The sequence below is a fragment of the Strix uralensis genome, chromosome 1 (genome assembly GCF_047716275.1).
Source record: "Strix uralensis isolate ZFMK-TIS-50842 chromosome 1, bStrUra1, whole genome shotgun sequence".
NCBI lineage: Eukaryota > Metazoa > Chordata > Aves > Strigiformes > Strigidae > Strix > Strix uralensis.
The window spans coordinates 120,745,249-120,765,535 of record NC_133972.1 but is presented as its reverse complement, the minus strand read 5'-3'; the positions used below and the strand labels follow the sequence as shown (position 1 = coordinate 120,765,535).

Below are 20,287 nucleotides of genomic sequence, written 5' to 3'. Positions count from 1 at the left end.
TGGTGCTGGCAGCTGAGGACACTCAGCACCTTTTACAATTAGACCCTCAATGAGCAAAGTTTGCAGGAAAAGAAAGATCTGTCTCCCTTTTGCAGATTCACAGACTGCTCTGATCTGCAACATTGTACTTAAAACATTAAAAAACATATCTGCAAAACAGATGGGGGAAAGCGTTACCCTTCACTTGATGAAATTCCAACACTGCTGCTGTGGTCCCACAAATTCCTACAGCTCTTTAAGCTTTCTATCCAGTGCCTACTCTTATCTGTCATGTCATTATTTTCCATTCACTAGTTTTGCCAGCCTTTTGAACGCAATAAAGGGATTCTGGATGTCATTAATTTGATGACCATCTCGTATCCCTCTGTCTCCTGCCTGCAGGGAAACTGGAGACTTGTCACAACCAGAAAACATGTTCTAAAATAAGTGTCAAAACCTGGCTATGCTGGGGCATCAATAAAACGTGCTAGATAGTACACCATCTCCACCTAGTCTACACACCAAGTCATATGTGATGAAAGAATAAAGAAAAGACAAAGCATTTTGGAAAAACTCAGGTTAAAAGCTGTATGCATCTATTTTTCACCATCAACTATTCACACAGAAAAAGGTGTTACTGATTCTACATTTTGTTGAAATGAATGATTTTTGAAGTGCAGGACACATTTCTGTTTTATGAAACTATTCTGGACCCACTTTGCTACTCAAAATCAGTTTCTTTCTTGTCTTCCTCCCTCCCCTTTTGTCACTTCTTCTCACCTTTTTTTCTTAACCATCCAACTCCTTGCCCGTCAATGAAAGGAGATATATTGAACTAAGAAAAAAATACAGTATTAAGAGTAAAAACTGCTTTAACTCCTACTTATTTACATATACATGTTTTCTCCATTGGTGCATGTCACCTGTAGGGTGGGCTATTATATTTTATTAAATAAAAAAACCCCACCCACATACTTTCAGGCTCAGGACCCCATCACCCTTACAGCTATTACTCAACCATCCAACTGAATCTCACAGGACATAAGACTAACCTTTGTACTCATCGTGAGTCTTCTCAACTAACTTAGTCATACATATTCTCCATAAGGGAGATGATACATACTTGTGTTCTCAGTAAGCATTGACAGAAACAGAAAAAGGCTCTGAGGACTGCAGCACATATTTGAAGTCCAGAAATGGGGATGACTGGGAAGGTAAATCACATTATGGGAGGGTGTTCTCATTCATAATGCCATGTGTAATCTGGGAAGTATGTGACACCAGAACAGATGTTGATGTGACACAGGCTGCAGAGACCACGTAGACAAGGAGTAGGCCCTGATCAAGCATTAGCCCCACAGGTAGCTGATGTGAGGCTAAACACAACCGCCCATTTACACAAAATGACACTGTACACTTTTGCGTGAATGTGATGCAGTTTTTCAGCTGCTGGATAAAGTCCTAGAGGAAGATTTGGGAAGGGTGAATGTTGGTATTGGAAATCTTAACTAATGACTTTTTGCCCTTATTTGTCTCCCTTTTTCTGAAAAGAAAATAAGCATTATTCTCTTATCCATGCATTAATATCACTTTTAACATGATCTAACTTCCCCATAGCAACATCCCAAAGTGGGAAAGAGATGGCATAAAGCGCTACGTATAAGGACAGAGCCAGCTCCCTTGGAAATATGTAACAAGACAATAACTGACTACCTAGATCAGACCATGCAGTCTTAAAACCCACTGTCAGAGCTTCCAACACAGATACAATACATCCCCTCACTCCACCTCCATCTCTCTGAATACCTTCTTCCCTTGCTTCCCCCCTTTTTTTAAAAAAAAGAGGCAAATGGTAAAAAGTCACATGAGAGTTCAGAGAGCTGTGTGAGATAAGAGAGCCTAAGGCCATGGCATCAGGTGACAGCTAATTCTGTCACTTGGGTGTAAATTACCCTTCATGCAAAATGGAAAGCGGCAGATTTTCTCAGGATTTCCTAAGGCAGTCAGATTGGGGCTAGTAGTTCATGGATGGGTTGGGTTTTACTCATAGCTTGTTTATTTTTGGTCTACTAAGACCCTGGCTTTTTTTCTGCCACAGGTGTACACCATTTTATTTGACCCTTAGCAAAGTTCAGGAGAAGAGAGTTAAAAGAAATTGAGAGCATGGAATTTCAAAACAGAAATAGCCTGCTTTGTTTAAACAAAGAGTCTGCCTGCATTTATTTTGTTATACTATTACAATGTTCTGACTTCCATCTAAACCTTCCCAGAGGGATTCAGATCTACATTTTACTTTAGCTAAAGACAGAATTAATCTGAAAAATCGTTACAGCAAAGAGAATGATTATCAAGCCACCATTGTCTCGACTGTTCAGAGGCAAAAAGTAGGTGTCTTTCTCAACAGAACAAGCAAGAGATCTGTCACAGTAGAAGGTTCTGTGATATCATTTATTGTTGTGGTTTTTATTTTTTTTTCCTCCTCTGATGGCTTAGCTCAAATCCTTGATCAAAGCAACTAGGAACTGTTCTGCTCAGATGGCTTGCTGCGTTTTAAGTGGAATGCAATTTAGCGCTCTCCCATCTGACCAAAGCCAAATTCAGTGCGGAAAAACAACTTCCAAAGACCGATACATCCATTTCCCCCTTGAGAGGCCAGACAAAGGTTGTGGCATTACAACAGATTACCAGCATCTGCCTACAGTGTGCCTTTGATAAAAGGGACTATTAGACTGTGATGGCAGCTAGCCTGTCACTCTTTCCAAAATAACATTAAGCATTTTCCAGACCCCAGTATTTGAGTTGCACTGTGCTTTGTTATTGAGCATTGTAAGAAGCAGTACAGTAAGATCAGTGTAATAGCAAGAAATAAAAAGAGTAAATCACATCTCTGTGTATACTTCAGAGCTTCTGTAATTTTTTTTTAATGTACAGATTTCTTTGTTGCCACATCTCCTTTGGGTTTATCTGTGGTATTACTAAAGAAAAAAGGCAGTCCCTGTTTCAAAAAGTGGTTAATAATATACGCACCCCACAGTTCACCATAGCTTCAAAGAGCCAATTACTGTTAGAGTGTTGCATAAACACATATTTAGGAAGCATGAAAATGCATAATTATTTACTGGATCCAGTACCTAATGCTTCATATCTGGGCTCTGAAATGGAAATTACTGCCATGATAAAATATAATGGCTCCAAACGAATTGCTGTAGTACAAGAGGGGCCCTGCAGAGCTGTACTCATTAAATCCACTTATTAAAAATTCTTATTTAGTTTTTTTAAAATCCAAAATCACTCAGTCACTTTAAAAAGCCCATCATCACCAAATATCTTGTCTGTAACTTCTTGGAATATGCTATGGCTCAAGAGAGCTGTGTAATTATTATATCTGAGGACAACCAGAGTATTCAGGTTTGTCTTAAAGGAATGATGTGAAACTTACTGCAGGTGGGTGGCAACACATTGCTGAAGACTGGACAGTAGCACACACTAAAAAGAATAACCTGAGTTATTTTTACACACTGGATGTATTAATTAAGCATAGCACCTTCAGGGAAGAGGCCTAAGTCTTGCTTCCTGAAAGACAACTGTAGTTAAAAGTGACCCTGTTAGTCTATTTTAGGAAAGTGGCAGGAATTATTACTGAAAATGTGATCGCATTATATAAATTGGGGCATGTCTTCAGCTTACTGATTCAGCTAATTTCTGTCACCACCATCACAAAAACATTGCATTGGAAATAAGCCAGAACAAAGAAAAGATTCAGGTCTTTGTTGCATTTCTCCTTAAAGTGAAAACTGAATTATTTGCCCTTCATTTGTTATTGGTGTCTCAGCTAAGGGACAATGTATCCTTAATGCCCAGAGTTCTGTTGTTTTATCAATGACCAGTTCCTGAGAACAACATTTTGGATAAAGGTTATACTGTCCTCTCACAATATGTAAGTGGAAACGGACTTTGGGTTTATTTTATATTCTGCTGCATATTCTACCCATTAGTTTGTGATCAAGCTGGCACTGCTATGGGAAACCTGCTTCCTTGCAATGTTATTTCATGCATATTTCAAAGGGGGTTGGTTCCTACTCATGCTTTCAAGTCAGAAAATACTCTCCCCAAAAACGCAGATACACAGGGCTGCTGAGCCAGAGCTGTTGAAGATACATCAGCCTGGCCCTGCACCTGAGCTCACACGACACCAGACCTGAACTAAACTGCTGCCTCTACCTGAGGCAGATCTGTCAGCCAGCCCAAACTTGATGCACAGGGTAGACTTGTCCTGCAGCAATGAGCAGAAGAGATGGTTGATTTGGCCACCGCTTCTTGGATTGTGGCAAGATCACTGAGGTTTCATGTTTGTTTAGAGGCTTAGAAAACAGTTAATTGTCAGCTAATGAGACCTGAGGCATGCAGTGCTCAGTCAACACAGCAACCTTCAAATTACTATTTTGCTTGTAATACTCTTCTTTACATTTGTTACAAGTTTTTTTCCTCAGCTAGGTGTTGGACATTCAGGTGCTTTAATATGCTCAGACAAGCATGGCTTCAGGCTCCATCAGGGGTACTTATACCCCTGTACATGCACACCAGCAGGAGCAGGGTGCACAACCGTGAGACCAGGGTTGTCTCACTGCATTAGTACACCACAGGGTCTCCATCTAACTGGGGCTCTGGACACTCCTACAGCAATGTCCAGATAGTGGTGCATTTGAGAACACACATACTTGGTCTGAAGCAAAGGCATAGCTCAAATCCAAACACGATCTGTACTCCTTTAGGGAGAACTATATAAATCTGATCACCTGAAATGACTATCACTTTAGTGTGTGCAGTATAATCGAAGGAAATGGCAGAATACATTTAGGCACATTCCATATAGATGTATGCAAAGGGTTTCTATACAATTTTTCATCTCTGTAAGGAAATTAAGAAGAGACTAACAAATAATGAAACATTACATTTTATGAAACTAATTACTGCATCCTCTTTATTTGTGCTGCCACTAGATGAACAATCTCCTTAAAAGTTCTTTTTGTAGAATGATATAGATTTCTGTTAAAAATCTCCTTCTCCTGAAAAATCATGTTTTTTCCTGTTTCACTTGAGACTGCCAAATCTATCTGATGGCCATCCTATTCCCAACATCAGAAAAGGCCTGCAGGGTCCTGCAGAGCAGCAGGCTGAGCAGCGGCCAGCAGCATACCCTTGCACTGAGGACGGCTGACTGCATGCCAGGCAACCTTTGCCAAAGCACAGCCAGCAGCTGGAGGGAGGTGTAGTGCTGCTAAGACCACATCTCAAGTATGTGCCCAGTGTGGCACTCCTCAGCATGAGGGACACATGGATGTTGACAGTGGGGCTGGAGTGTGAGGTACCCATTTCCCACCTTGGAGATGTCCAAGTCATTCAACTGGAGAAGTCAACCACACAAGCGCTATCTGAACAAAACAGCAGAGTTGTTCTGTGCTTCTGGAAATGTTCACAAAGGAAGACAACACGTTCCTTCAAGACGTTTTAAGATCACAGGTTTGAATGATTAAGATCTTTCTCATATTCTTAACTCACTAAGAGCCTTAGCCCAAAAGTTTAGAAGCGTATCAAGCAAATGAAGAGTAAGAATAATAAGCAAAGATTGGATACCAAAGGGTATTACAAGTCTTTCATTTCCTGCATTTGAAACACATTTTTAACTTTGGAAACCACTTTTAGCTCCTCTAAGCTTCATGTTTTCAGAGGTGGAAAAAATAAATAGGCCATACCCTGCAAAACAAAGTCCTTCACTCATCCTTTCTCTTTAGGAACTCTGAGCTTTCGCTGTGCCCTTATGCTCAGCAAGTCACCTCAAGCCTTACCTGAAATTGCAAGGACTGAGCACTTTCCTGAAGTGCTGTGAGGGAAAGTGGACTTGTCATAAAGAAACCAAAATCACCAAGGTCCAGGCTGAATGCCACAGGTTGTCTCTTTCCAGATCTGGGCAGTGTCTCAGATAAGATCAAACAGTTGAAATTCAATATTCATAATCACACAGAGAAAAGAGGCAGAACCAGGGAGGATGATGAAAAATTGATGTAATACATTCCACTACCTGACATCACTTAAATTGCAAACCAGCTGTAACCACCAAGTATTCTTAAAGCAAGGGCCTGTGCAATATTTATTCCAGTAATCCTTGTCTTTCAGGTCACAAAGTTCCACGTGTCTTCAGGACATACAGACTTTACATCACAAGGTAGAAAGGAATTTATCAAACTTATTTCAGTTCCTGTTCTCAACTGGCATAAAACTACATGTAAACTAACTTGGTACAACCTGCCAAACATTTGGGTAGCCTTTCCATTCCATAGCTCTTTCTCACAGCTCAGTCCTGCTCCTTCTCAGGCACTTAGCAGAGCAATTTCCATGAGTGTCTTGCATCACACTTTAAGTCAGCTAGAAATGTTCCAGCGAGAGCTCTGTTCTGGTTTTCTCTCATTAAAAACTTCCACTGGCTTCATAAACATGGGGTTTTTTGGTGTGATGTGGAGCTTAACATTCATAAAGCTGACTTCTGGGATAGACAAGATGAAACTTGCTCTAGCTACAGTCAGATGCCTCTGAAATTGGAAACAGTGTTCTCCTCCAAGGTCAGCTCCTCATTAGTAAAAGAAAACATTTTAAAGTGCTGGTTTAAGCAATTTGATAGCGGATCCAAAGGCAGACTGCATTTCAGGATTACTCAAGGAAACAGAGGAAATGAACCATGTAAATTCTTTGTCAAACAGTTTTCTACACTCTTCAAATCTATTTTAAGGTTCAACATCTGCATGAAGGCATTAACTTAGTTATATTTCTTCAGAACTTCTGCGGAAATATCTTCATTTTGGTACAGATCCAGAAACCAATCCTAGCTTCAACTGGAAATCAAATTTGAAATCCTAATTCCTTGTTTCTTTTTGGACAGAACAGTCTCTGAAAGGACAGCTCTGAGGAGTCCAAAAGAGCTTGGACACAGCTGGCATACAGTCAGTTATAGATTCCTTCTCCACAGGATTTGATTTTATTTTTGAATTCTGCCTGGCACAAGTCTATTTTTAAAGTTGTTTGCATTTTTCTTTTTAAATTGGATAGGCAGCCCCTTAGAGATTTTCCACATAATACCTGACCCCTTTTGGTCAGATATTCCAGCAAATGGAGGAAAACAGCTTGCTCAGCTGAAGCATCGTAATTAGCATATACTGTGATAACTCTTGGTCCTTCTCTAACCTGCTGGCTACACAGCATGATTTCCTTGGGATTTTTGTTTGTTTCGCTTTTAAGCAGAAGTGTAATATTACTGAGAATCACCAGATGGCATTGCTCCAGATGACTTTGATATTTCTGTTTACCTGACTGTACAGAGGATATTGAGAAAATACTTATTGCAATCTAGTGCAGAGTTTTTCCTGATGTTACTACCTGAGGTCTGTTACAGAGATGTCATTTTCAAATTAAACATATCCAATCTCAATTACACGTTTGTATCCACATGTGCTAATGCCTGAGTTCTCACAATGTCATTAGGTTTGTTTGCAGCAAAGGAACATGTACTGCTGCATAGGCATGGTTTAGAAACACAGACACAAGAAATGTGGGAGGAAGATTCTTTAGACTGCTTTTATATCTCATTGCTTCTTAATTACTGTATTCTTTAAGCTCATTGAAATGATTTACAGACTTTTAAAATTGTTAAAAGGCTACCTATTTAGTGACTGAATCTGTTGGCTGAAGAGTTACAGCCACAATGGTTGTTGCATCTGCAAATAACCTGAGATCAAATTATGTAATAACTCACAGCTCATTAAATTCCTCTGAAGAGACCAAATGACATGGGTGGTAATTTTTAGTGCAGCCTATGGTGTATAACATATGCCAGCACTTCAAGGCTGCTGTAGCTCCCAGTCTGCACAACCCCACTCCCAGGGATGGGCCCGGCTGGTGCAGGGTGCAGCAGCCTCCATGAGTACAACTGATGCTGAATGAGCAAATACGAGGGTGAATGGACCTTCTCAACTGCTTAGCTTTCAAGGCATGATGAAGATGTGAAATGGCACTTATTTCTATTTCCATATGAAGTGGTAAGATCGTATCTTCTCCACTTCAAAATCCTTCATTTAAAAACAAGGCTAAAACGTCATTTCACATAAAAGATTGCCTTATGATTGAAGTACTTACCTACCAGATAGATGCAGAAACCTCACTTTGGTGAGGTTAGGATTTTTTTCCCCACTCACACTGTAACATTTCATCCCACTGATGATGACATGTTTGTGCTTACACCCCCATTTTCACACTCAGGCTGAGTTTTAGCCAGATGCAGTCACCCCGCAGCATTGCCACAATAGCAGTAAGACCAGCACAGGCTGCAGAGGCCACCAGTTGGGCAGTTCACCCATAGCTGAGCTCTGTGCCACAGCTCGTGCATGAGTACTGGATTTATAGCTAGACTGAGCACATCCTCAGGAACTGAACCTCCAACACTATGTGGCAAAAGGAAGTTAAAACCTGAGGCTGCAACCACCATAGAATAGGCTAACAGGCAAAGGTAAGTGTGATTTTTGTCCATAATGCTTGCTTAATACTTTTATTCAGATGCCCTGGAAAGCTGTGTGTCATTGCTCTGGAGGAATAATTTTGAATCCAGTGGACAGGCAACTCTTTTGTCTTTTCCATCATCATCAAGCTGGCATTTTCCTGGGCTTCCAGCAGACAAAGAAATTTCCAGTATCAGTGTATGTTCACAGTTTTGTGCATTAGTGAATGAAAAGCCAGGTCTGTGAGGTAATTGCTAATGTTGATGAAAGGAACCTTGCTTGGTTGAACAGGAAGAGGTGGTTTTGGGGCAGGAGGACAGCTCTCTCATTTGGGGACATTAAATCCATAGTTTAGATCATAACTGCCCTAATGTCTCCCACAAAAGCATTTGAAACATCACCTCAGTGGAGGTAAGACTGAGACACCAGTCTCCTTTCTTCACATCTGCCTAGCTGTTGTGCTATTTCCCATTTTATTGAAGCAGATATTAATAGAAAACATCACCGATACCCTCCATGTTTTTCTTCTGTGAGCCAGCCACAGGCAACAGCACGGTAGTCAATACAGATACTTTTGGATGGAATTAATTCAGCTCTAATCCCCATTAAACAGATAGTGGTATGTAAGTCAGGTAGTAAAAGAGACAAGTTGTCTGAAATGCTACCAGTGCAAGGGATGGGCCCTTGGGAGCCCAAGATTACAAAATGAGAAAGATATCTCAGTAAAATTTCCACAGCAGAAAACAGATACCTACAGCAGTCTTTAAATGCTTCTATGGATGTCCAAAGAGAGGGCTGCAAATCATTCTTCTCTCTGCATTTTAAAGGGCTGACTACAGAAGCAGAAACCCAAGACAGACCCACTGGATTACATTTTTCAATAAAATAACTTTTTTCATATTGTTTTTTAATAAAGCCAGCTACCCAGAGAAGAGATCAGGCCTCTGGTTGTGGTTGTACTACAAAAAAGGAGCACAAACAATAGGCAGTTTACAATGATGATTTTTCTTTTTCGGGTTTTCCAGTGGTTTTGGCTGATACATAGAGTCAACCTTCTCCATGTATATATCACCATCACCAAATACAGGTACCATTTTTCAAAGTGACAGAAACAACCTCTTATATAAAGATAATTTAAAAATAGTTATTCTCTCTGTATTAATGATTACAGTTATTTTTTGTAAAGTAAAAGTGTTAACAAAGCCATTCTCAAAGAACTGAAAAACCACTCTGGGATACCCAAGTTGATCCAACAAAGGCAAATGCACACTGAAAAACCCCTGAAAACTCACATCCTTCATTTGCCTCACAATACATTTGACACAAGCTAATTCCATACAATGAAGTAACATGCGCCTTAGGTAAATCCTGTCTTTGTGGTGTGGTGCAAACCCTGTGTGTACACAAGAACTACTTTTATAGCAGAAATGCTGTCATGTGAATACTATTTCTTAAGGGATAATGAATTAGATGAGACCTGCTCTGCAGCATTTGTTAAAAACACTTTGAAGTTTGTGATGTACTGCCAATGTATTTCCAACTTGTTACATTTAGAAAAATCATGAATTAAGCTGAGCATTTTTGGTAAAAGGATTGAAAGTATCCTTTGATGACATAAACCAATTGACAAGTGGCTTTAAAAAAGACTGGAGTGAGAGATAAGGAACTTACAAGGTATAAACAACTGCACCTGTGAGATAACACACAAAAAGGTAAAAGTTTAGAGTACAGAAAACAAAAATTAAAGAACCGTGAAAAGACATAGTAGGTACAGTGAAATAACAGTCAGTATTAGTCATGAATATGAATAGTACATGAATAGTAAATGAAGCTTGTGTAAAGCAGTGGAACGGGTGCAGAGAAGTCAAAAGAAAGAGGTCCTCTCTCATACTCTGCCAGGGAAGAGCACACACATGTAATGGTTTGTGCCTCCTGCTTTCCTGAATGAGAGGCAGATTTGGATTTTGGTTTCTGACTTGCTTTTTATTCTCCTTTAGCAGTAATTTTAGTGCCAGAATTTGGAATTCATCATGGTTATTTCCAAAAGAAAAGCAACCTCAAACATTAAAACGAAAGTTTGTAAGTCTCACATTTAGACCAAAACCTCTCTCTCAAGGCCTGAATAGTTTGAACTGCAGAAAGAATAACAGCAGGATGTGAACATGCGTGTTTTGACCTGCAGACCTCTTCTTCCCTTCTTCATTCCCACCTCTGAGAAATGGCCTAGAGAGCTGTAACAGTCTCTCTGAGCCATTAAACAACACATCCAATAACTTGTAACTTTAAGAAAAGACAAGTATCACCTCACCTTTGTAGAAAAACTCAGCAGAGGGACCCTCCTCTGCTGGTAAGAGCCAGCAGAGCTGCTAACCCAGAGCCTTGCCAAATTGTGATTGCTCTTTTGGGGAAGAGAACGAGAGAAGACATGACCTTGGACTTCCCTTCTATGTGCTTTCAGCCCAGAATAAATTAGCTTGGATGTAGGAGGCACCACAACTGCATCAGTCTTGATCTGTGCATATTTTTAGGCTGATTAGTTTGTCCAGCTCCCTGGTGAAACACAGACTCTCTTACAGGCTTCCTGTCCGACAGAGATGAGCCCATCCTTGATCTGATGGAGCTGCACAGAAAGGTTCCTTCTCTTTCCGCAACCCCCCTGGATTTCCCTTTTTGTTACTCACCAGTACTGCTCTGGATGGTCCTCACCGTGGTGGTTGTACGTGGGGGAGATGAGGACCGCAGTGATATGCACTCATCGTCCTGTGAGCAGCCCTTCTCAATGGCCCTGACGTAGCTGTGGCTCCTCATGCGGAAGCAGCCTGGCATGGGCAGGTCCAGTGCCTCCACTGCCTGAGACTCGAGTTCACTGAACACCGACTCGCAGACGGATTCGAACTGACCATTCACCTCCATCTCACTCACCTGCAGGCAAAGACCAGGCAGGTTCAGTACATCCCATACATCAGCCTACCCGGTACATACACTCACAAGTTACGGCAGCACAATGGCCGACATCTGTTAGAAGATTCCTTCATACATGAAGAACAGGTGAATAGCACATAAACAAGTTGTGTTTTACAAAGCAAGAATTGTTAGGGGAAAAAAATAATGTGTAAAAAGGGGAGATGAAAGCTTTAGGCGGAGATTCAGCACAGTTTAAGCTCTTGGTTCCTGCCAAGACTGGTGGGAAGCTGGGCGTCCTCATGGCAGTGTCTGGTTTATCTTAGCCTGCGCCCACAGCAGAGGTTGAACTTCTGGCCATCATGACCATTAGATTCAAAACCAAAAATCACTCTTTGGGGGGTGAGAAAAAAAAAAGTCAGCTTAACCCCAGTACCCATCAATGCAACCCACAGGCAAACACAGTGATAAACCTGAGGGGTTGGGAAGCTCGAAGGTAGAAGTAGTAACAAATAGTTGGGAGGGGGAGGCTGATAAGGGAACCAGCTTTGCTGCAGGGGAAAAATGTCTCTGGGCTGACTCCTTTGGTTGAGACAGTGAGAGAAGCAAAGGAATCCTTAGACCTTTTTTGGAGCAGACACTAGGTGGTGACAAAGACTTGCACTCACGCAGGTTAAAGAGCATTCAAAAGCATGTGGCCACGCTGCAGGTCTTACAAACCTGGAAACCATTTACCTCGGCTTAATTAGCAATGGCTGCTCATGTTTCTAAACTAAGAATAGAGCTCTGAACTTAGCATTAAAGCACAATAATTATCACCGTAGGAAACATGCACATGGAAACCATCACTTGAGGATTTTGTTTTCAAGCATGCAAAAGGCCAAGATTGCAAGAGAAGATAAGATTATGTTAAGGTGGTGGGAAAAAAACATTAGAAACTCTTTTCCAGGATGAATTTTACCAAGGAAAACATTAGGCTGAGTAAGCGTAGACATAAATGAAAAGGGAAATATCGAAGAGCAGAACATATTTTTTCAAAGGGAAACTCCTTAAAAGAGCATGGAAGAGTAGTGGATAGTACATAGTAAAGAACAATCTTACAATGGTGGAGAATAGCCATATTCCCAAATAAATATCTCTGAATTAATGCTTTTTATAAAAAAACCCAACTTCTTCATATTGGCAAATAACACTGGCTCTTTGGCAGACAGCTTTGTATAAGTGTTTCGTGTCCAGCTAAATAAGTAACCTAACCTAATGTTCATACAGTTGCCTCTGAGACCTGAATTTCAGTGCTGCTTCCTCCTAGGTACATCCTGACCCTCCTTCTAGAGCATCAGCCCATACCCTATGCAAAGTGCCTTACTACAAAATACACAGGTGAATACTCTGAGGTTGCAATGCTTATGTAGAGTACCACAGAAGTTCAAATTACAGCTCCATTTTGAATGACACATGTATTTGTTATGGCCACAATTGAAGTCCTGGCATCAATGATGTCACGTGCTTTTTTTGACATTTCAATGACTTGACATACCAATAATAAGGGGCCAGTATCTGGCACCAAAAATCCTTCCCTGCTGCACTTCTGGACTAGTGTAAGAAAATTATTTTATCCAGGTTAATTTATCCAAATGACCCACTTAAGTAAACAGGTCAAAAATCATTCCAAGGAGCTACAGAATTTAGCAGATGAACTACTGGCCCACTGCCCTGTGGGGTGCTGGCACTTTTGCATTTTTTCAGATCTGTCCCTCACCAATTCAATCATACAAGCATGTTGTATTCAAGGACAGGCTATTTTATGATGTTAAAACTCATAAACTGAATGTGTCAGATCAACGTTTATTTTTTTCTAGTTTAGAATGAGCATGAAGAGATCTTGCAGAATTTCAGGGCAATAATACCTTTTCACTTAATATATACACTGTGACATTTGTACTATATAGGTGAAAAGTTCAGAGGTGCACAGGGTTAAGAATGTATACAACATCATAAAGAAAGCTTTAAAAATTCTGATAAAATACTAATAAAATTGTGAAATGCAAAATATTACAGACTTAATTTTCCTTAGCATCTCGCTCAGCATGTGAACATGTTTTTTTTTGGAGGCATTCAAAAAAATTCGATTTCAGGTACTAAGCACAAGATCCTTAAGAGAACCCTGTTTAAAGACACTATTGTAGAGCACCTGCTTTCGAAAAAGAAAAATAAAACTCTGGAATGCTCCTTCAAACAAATTGCATGTTGTGCCACCCATCCATTTGCAAAGGGCAGGTTATGCATTATCAAATGTTACCCTCTCAAAACCAAGATTGTGTGAAAACATTTCTGTTTTCTTAAAGATGTTTTGAAAATGTGTGGCATGCAACAGCCTGATTCCACTTAAAGCAAAATCCAGTTTCTTCTATTGCAAGGGCTTGGCTGGTGTCCAGCATGGCGGCTGTTCTCTGGGCTGCTGTGGGTGTGTGTCACCCACCTGACTGATGGTGCTCATGGCTCTCATGTAGCTCTCGTTGCGGGAGCGGAACTTGGGGGATGTCAGCAGCCCTGCGGGGTCCAGGCTGTCCAGGCTCCTGTTGATGGAGACTTCGCTTACTGCCCTCAGGTAACTGTGGCTCCGGATCTGAAGCTTTGGCGAGTGTTCACTGGATATCCTGGGAGGTTTGGGAAAAAAGAAAAAAAGAAGAAAAAGAAAATAGATATTTCATCAAATCTAAATGGACTTACCAGGAGTGGGGTAAAGAAAGGAGAGGCCAACAGTAAGATTGGCTGTGTGATCCTAAACACATCAGCTGAACATTCACTTCTTGAAATCCAGTTGGTAGGAACAGTAGGGGCTCTATGCCTCTAAAGGGTTGTTCCTCTGTGAAAACCTGGTGCTGATCAGACCTGCTGGTGCTGTGACTCTGACACCCACGTATGTACCCATGTAATGGGGCTGCTTCTCATGGAACTTTCAAGAGTGTATAGGCAAATAGGGTAAGCAAATCATATATAACATGCAAATGCACTCATGGTGCATCTTAACCCGGGAAACAATTCCAAGAACTTGGGGCACCTGATAAGGTTTGATGTGCTTTAAATTTTATTTTATTCCTGGCTTAAGCCAAAAGTTGAGCAAACGTGGGCTAGGTAAGTAGCTTTACATGACTTGATGTCAAATTAGAAGTTTAAAAACCACAGTTGTGTTCCTGAGGTGATAATATTCCCCGACTTTCCAATACCAGTGACAGATGAGATGCACAAGTAGTCAGAAACAAACAAAAAAACACCCATAGGTAATGTGCACAAACTGCAGTACTTCTGCCATATGTGCTTAAAGTCAACTAGCAAAGGTTATAACGCGTAGCTACAATCCTCCACCTGTGAGATGTTTTATCCTCTGAAAATGCCGGCTAAGTGCTGTCTTCACAATCTGAGCCATCCTATAAAGATGTGAGTCACAAAAAGTGATCCAAGTCATGTCTCTTACGCAATGCAATTTGTTTTGGGGATATTTATTTTTAAACAATTAATCAATGGATAAAGTATTCTTCAATATTTTTATTGGAATATCTTTAATATTCTCTGAGTATTACGAAGTAAATGAATTAAGATATTAACTAAGTCTTCCATTTTTAAATGCAAATCTCACATGGATGTTTGCAGGTATATGACAGAAAAATCTGTAACCTAATTACAGTCTTAATCTTGGGTCCCTACTCTTTAGAAATGCATACACAGCTGACCTGAAGAGAATCCATTTTATGTCTAATTCCTCAAGCATTTGCAGATATTTTGTATTCAAGTAGCTAACGATGGTAATTAGTATGAGCAATTTCCCAGTGGCATGCACAATTCTGGTAATTGTCAATATATTTTAGGAGGACAATTCCATTGTGTAATCGCACACCTAAGTAGTTCAGAAACTGGGTCTGTTTCTGAATGGTACAATACCGTAATAAAATCTAGGTCATCTCTACAACACTGTATTCACTGGCTGCTAATTATCTGCCTAATAAAAATACATAAACTTATGCTAATTACTCAATATTCCTGTCACAAGATGAAAATAAAGCCTTCACTTGCCATTTTCACTGTGCATACGGTGCAATACAGCAGCCATATTCATATACTTTGACTCCTTACGCCATTTGATTCCACATGACAAAACTAGAAAGCTTTCTAGACATCATAATTAGTGGTGTTTCAAACTCAAAAAAAGGAAGAGAAAATGATGAAAAAGTGACCGTTAGTAGCAGTTAGCTACAACATTTTGACAACTAACACTAACTGTGGAACTCCTGGGAAAAAAAAAGTGTCTGTTATTTGATAAAAAAAAAGAAATCAAAAATTAAAAAAGATAAAATAGAATGAATAATTCAACAGACAATGTTTCAGATGCATGTGAACTACTTCACCACCCTGCAGATCTGTAAAGTGATGAGCATTGCCTGAAATGCATTTCTTAAATTAATTCAAGATGTATTTTATGAATACGTTGTGAACAGTTTGCTGCCAATATGTGACATGCAAAATTCAAATACGCTTGATTAGCTGCCAGTTAGTCAAATACGTCACCTGAGGCTGTCACTGTTCACTGATTAGCTGAGCTCACAAGAAGACTGCAGCACATCACCAAATTCAGCACACTGATATTGCCAGACAGAAATTTGCAAGTGCTGAGGCAGGTGCCCTTTGAAGATTGGAACCAATATGATAAGATGCAGGTACCCATAGGAGCAAGTTTTTGCTGTGGCAGCCAGAGTACAGACCAGATCAGATGCTTCAAGTGTCATGGAAAGCCACCACAAAAGGTACAGAAATTCATTTTCTGTATGCATTAGTGTTGCATAACAACATTTTCCCAACTCTGTTTGAAACAAGGGCATCCATCCATGACAGTAAATGTTCCCCTGTCATTTCAGATGTGGGTGGTCAGCACAGCTGCCTTCTTTTTCTGCCTTGTTTTGTTCCTGACTATATGACTGGCCAGTTTGGCACATATTTAGAACCATATTTTACAGGTGGTCACTTATCTTAGCCTGCGCATACCTCCCGTCTGTTGTATAAAACAGATTAGGATATTGGCAGCTGTTGGAGGAGGTGGCTCCTTCATACCGATTGCTACAATCACTGTTTCACTAGATGCAGTGATGGGAAAAAAAAAGATTTAAAGCATAGACAAAGAAACATCTGAAGGTTTGCATTTATAATGATGACTACTGCTTTTATAGCTGTGTAATAAATTGTCACTATATTCTACAGTACACTTCAATGAACAGCTGAAATACCACTGGAAATTTTGAAAACGTTCTATTAGGAATAAATCTGGCTATGTATGACAGGGAAAGATCTGAATGCCTAGTTTATTTTCTCAGAGTTACTATTACCACTAACCTCTAAATGAAAATATTATTTTCTTCCTTAAGGGATCAACTCCATCTTCTATTTGTCCTGCATTACCTAAGTTTGTCTTTGTGCCATCAGAATTTCCACAACTAAGTATGACAGACAAGGAACTGACACTTTGGGACAGCTCTTTGGCCAACACAAAATGGTCTGTTAGCTCCACTCACTGCATTGGATATATTAATTAGCAGGAGGAGGATGTGAATTATTAAAGACCTTGAATGAGTTCCTCAAGCATGCTGCATCATTTCTGTGCTGCATTGCCTGCCAGTGTGAAATGGGACAAGCACTGAAGGGTAGTCCTGAACTCAGTTCCAAAGCCCTTTGAGAGGGGCTTATACACAGCTCATCCTTACTGCTATGGTAAAAGACAGATTTTTGCCTGGGAGACTTCTAGTCCCTAGTGGATACATGATGTGATGATGTTGGTTGAAGCAGCATTGAGGGAGCTTGCAGTGGGCATGGGGAGCCAGGTGTGCTTTGGGGCTGGGCTGTCTCCTAAGGCAATATGCTTCATTCGCAGGTGGCAGGTCCCCAAACCTGCTGCACCGTCCTTTTTCCCCGTACTGCTACCCTTACCCCAGGCCTCACCCCGAAGGATGGGAGCACTGCCACAATGGAAGCACACCGATAATGCACAGGGCGGGAGGAGTAGCACTGCTGGAAGTGCTTCCCAAGAACCACGGCAAGAGACACCAGGAGAAGATGAGAGCTTTGGCTTTTTGCCACTCTGCTGGCTGCCACTGCGGGTGTCCCAAGGGGATTGATCAGAAAAGGAGCCAGCCTTGTGCTGAGGTGTGTGGAAATGGAGTCTGCCAAGTCCCGGTGGAGAAATAAAGGCTCCCCTGGGTAAAGGAAGGCAAGTACCTATGATGCACACTGTGCCTCAGGGAAGATGGAGGTACCCCTCCTGTGAGGGCAAAATGCTACTGAAAGCCCATGAGAGGCTCTGAGAGGCAGGAGAGTGTTCATTTAAGCAGAAAACACATTTTAGTGAAGCATCTAAAACAGGAGATCATGTAGGTGTGTAAAGGAAATCTGTAAGCTACTTTTGCATACTGACCTTTGGTTTCTGCTCTGTACATTTCAGATATACTGACGCCGATTCTCCTGGTTTCATTCAAATATAGAAATGAAAAGATTTAAAATGCACACACCTAATCACCCCTACCACTGTTGCAACATGTTAATAAGTACTTTTAACCAAGTGTTACAGATGTGTTTGCATTCACACTGTCTTAATTCAGATGGCAACACATTTTGGTCCCTAATTTGCTTAACTGACTATTTGCAGAGTAAGGAGTTGGTCAGCACAGGTAAGCATGGGAGGAGCCAGGCTTAGCTGATTTGCTCTGGTTTGTACAAGGAAGTCTGAGATAGAGGCAGGAAATAGCCTTAGCCTAGTGCTCGACTCAGATGACGGTCCAGGATGAATGAAGGGGGAAGGAAAGCTATACGCTATCTTTACATAGTGCCTTGTCATTTCTGAGTTGTATATGCTGGCTATAATTTAGTTCAAATATATATTAAAGGGTTTAAAACGCAGTGTTAGCAGATTAAAAGTGAAATAGCTTTGAATATATTCCTGGAATGGTTCCTTTGCCTTCAAAATGTCTTTCAAATGCCAAAGAGAAGGTAGACAACAGGGATTTACAAGAGCAGGCAAGTTTAGTTTCAGATATTTCCTTTTAATTTAGGAAAGCACAATGCACTCTGTCATATATGTGCTCTTTATGAAAAACAATTTCATTTATTATCCTTCATTTCTGAATGAAAAAAGGGAAAGACAAGACTGATGAAGGCTGGTCTTTTTTCCCCTTTAGGCCAGTCACAATATAAAAAAGCATTACAATGAAAAGTAGTCGTAAGACTGTATTGTATTCTGCAAGTTCAGCATTCAGATTCATAGCACAAATTGCAGCGTTGTGCCAGATGGGTACTGTGCTCTGCCAACAGAAAATGACAAAGCAGAATAAAGTGAAAGTCCAGAAACATGTCCTGAATACTTCTGTAAGCCAGCAGAGGAGTGTGCTAAAACTTGCCTTCAAACAAACAGAAAGCCCCCAACAGCACACCACATGCAACCCAAACCTAAGAAAAAATAAACCTCAGAACCACCACTATTGCTAAATATCTCAGCTCTCATTTCTGTAGCCTATAACGGACAGCTTAGTTCCCTGTGGCTTAATTATCTGCAGCTGAATGCCCCACCTCTGATATGGCTGGTGGGCACATACAATGTACATTTCTGTACTTAATTTTATTTGCATTTTACTATTGCTAGAAGGTAAAATAATCCAGGGAAGTCTGACGGGACAAACACTGAAGGACATCAGGGAGGAACATCTACAGAACAAAGTTATTCAAGTGCATCTGTCTGATCCCAGTCATGATACGGGTCACCAGGCTGGGGTAATTTGATCATGTTGGCACCTATGTTCTGCTGCTTTTTCGGTGCAGCAAACACAAAGCTGTCGTGCTACCGACGGAGACAAGGCAGCACAATAAACAGTTTTGAGCATTCTCCCCCCTCACCAGGGACTTTTCTAGGTTTTGAAAATCTGCTTTTCTGTTTATAATGAAGTGAACCTCCTCATGGGGATTTCCTACCTTGAAGCTAAAAAAAATAATAAAATCTCTCAAGTCCTTTGTGTGTTGCTAAAGAGTCAAGTGTGAGAAAGAAAAATCTAAAACTTGGAGACAACCAGAAAAAGCTAATCTGCTGAAGAACAATTCAATGTTATCAGCACGAAATTGGCATTTGCTTCCTTTTGCATTATAAAAGATTCCACCACCAGACTACAAATCATCCTTGCTTCATGAACCAGCCAACACATACCACAAAACTGCATGGAACATGCCTGTGTCACGGGGTTTGTCACACAGTGAGAAAAGGCAGAAATTGCAGTACAGTGTACTTGTTTCTCTGCCTGATTTTTCAGGTTCTGCTAGGGCTGAAGAGGAAAGTACTTAAAAAAAAAATAAATCCAGAAGACCACACAGCTTGGTGTCATGCAGCTCTCTAACGTGTGTATCTGTAGCTGTTGTGGGTTTTTTGAGTAAGCACATGGTGTCCTGCCAGAGAGATCCTGTTTGTTTGATAGAGGGCAGCAGGAACTGGATCAACATTTTTTAGTAGCAAATGCTTCTAAAAAGCCCAGTCCTTTTTAAAACTCTTCATGTCTGGCTACTGCCAGCTTCAGAATCAGCCATGAAACCACTTCTTTTTGATTTTATTACAAACCTGCTTCCCTCTCAAAAGACATGGAATCATTGGGTTGTTTTATTTCTTTTTGGGGTGTGGGGGTGCTGAGGTTGTATAGCCATGTTTCAAGAGCATCTGTAGTCCTTAATAAGTGATAAAATGTTAGCAGAGCTGGTTACTGTATAAAAATTCACATATACATTAAAGCAAAGCTTCCCCTTTATTTCAAAGACACTCTCAGGTGCTGTGTACAACAAAAAAAATA

General features: G+C 40.6%; 1 protein-coding gene across 4 annotated transcripts in view; it reads right to left on the bottom strand.

The window, feature by feature from the left end:
* The window catches only part of DLGAP1 (DLG associated protein 1), a 428,529-nt gene that overhangs the window by 85,375 nt on the left and 322,867 nt on the right, over window positions 1-20,287 (bottom strand). For all 4 annotated transcript variants that reach the window (XM_074878768.1, XM_074878753.1, XM_074878762.1 and 1 more), the window contains 2 exons: window positions 13,903-14,080; window positions 11,204-11,444 (listed from right to left, as the gene is read on the bottom strand). In XM_074878768.1, the coding sequence (XP_074734869.1) occupies window positions 11,204-11,444; window positions 13,903-14,080 (419 nt within the window). The remainder of the gene's footprint in view (window positions 1-11,203; window positions 11,445-13,902; window positions 14,081-20,287) is intronic.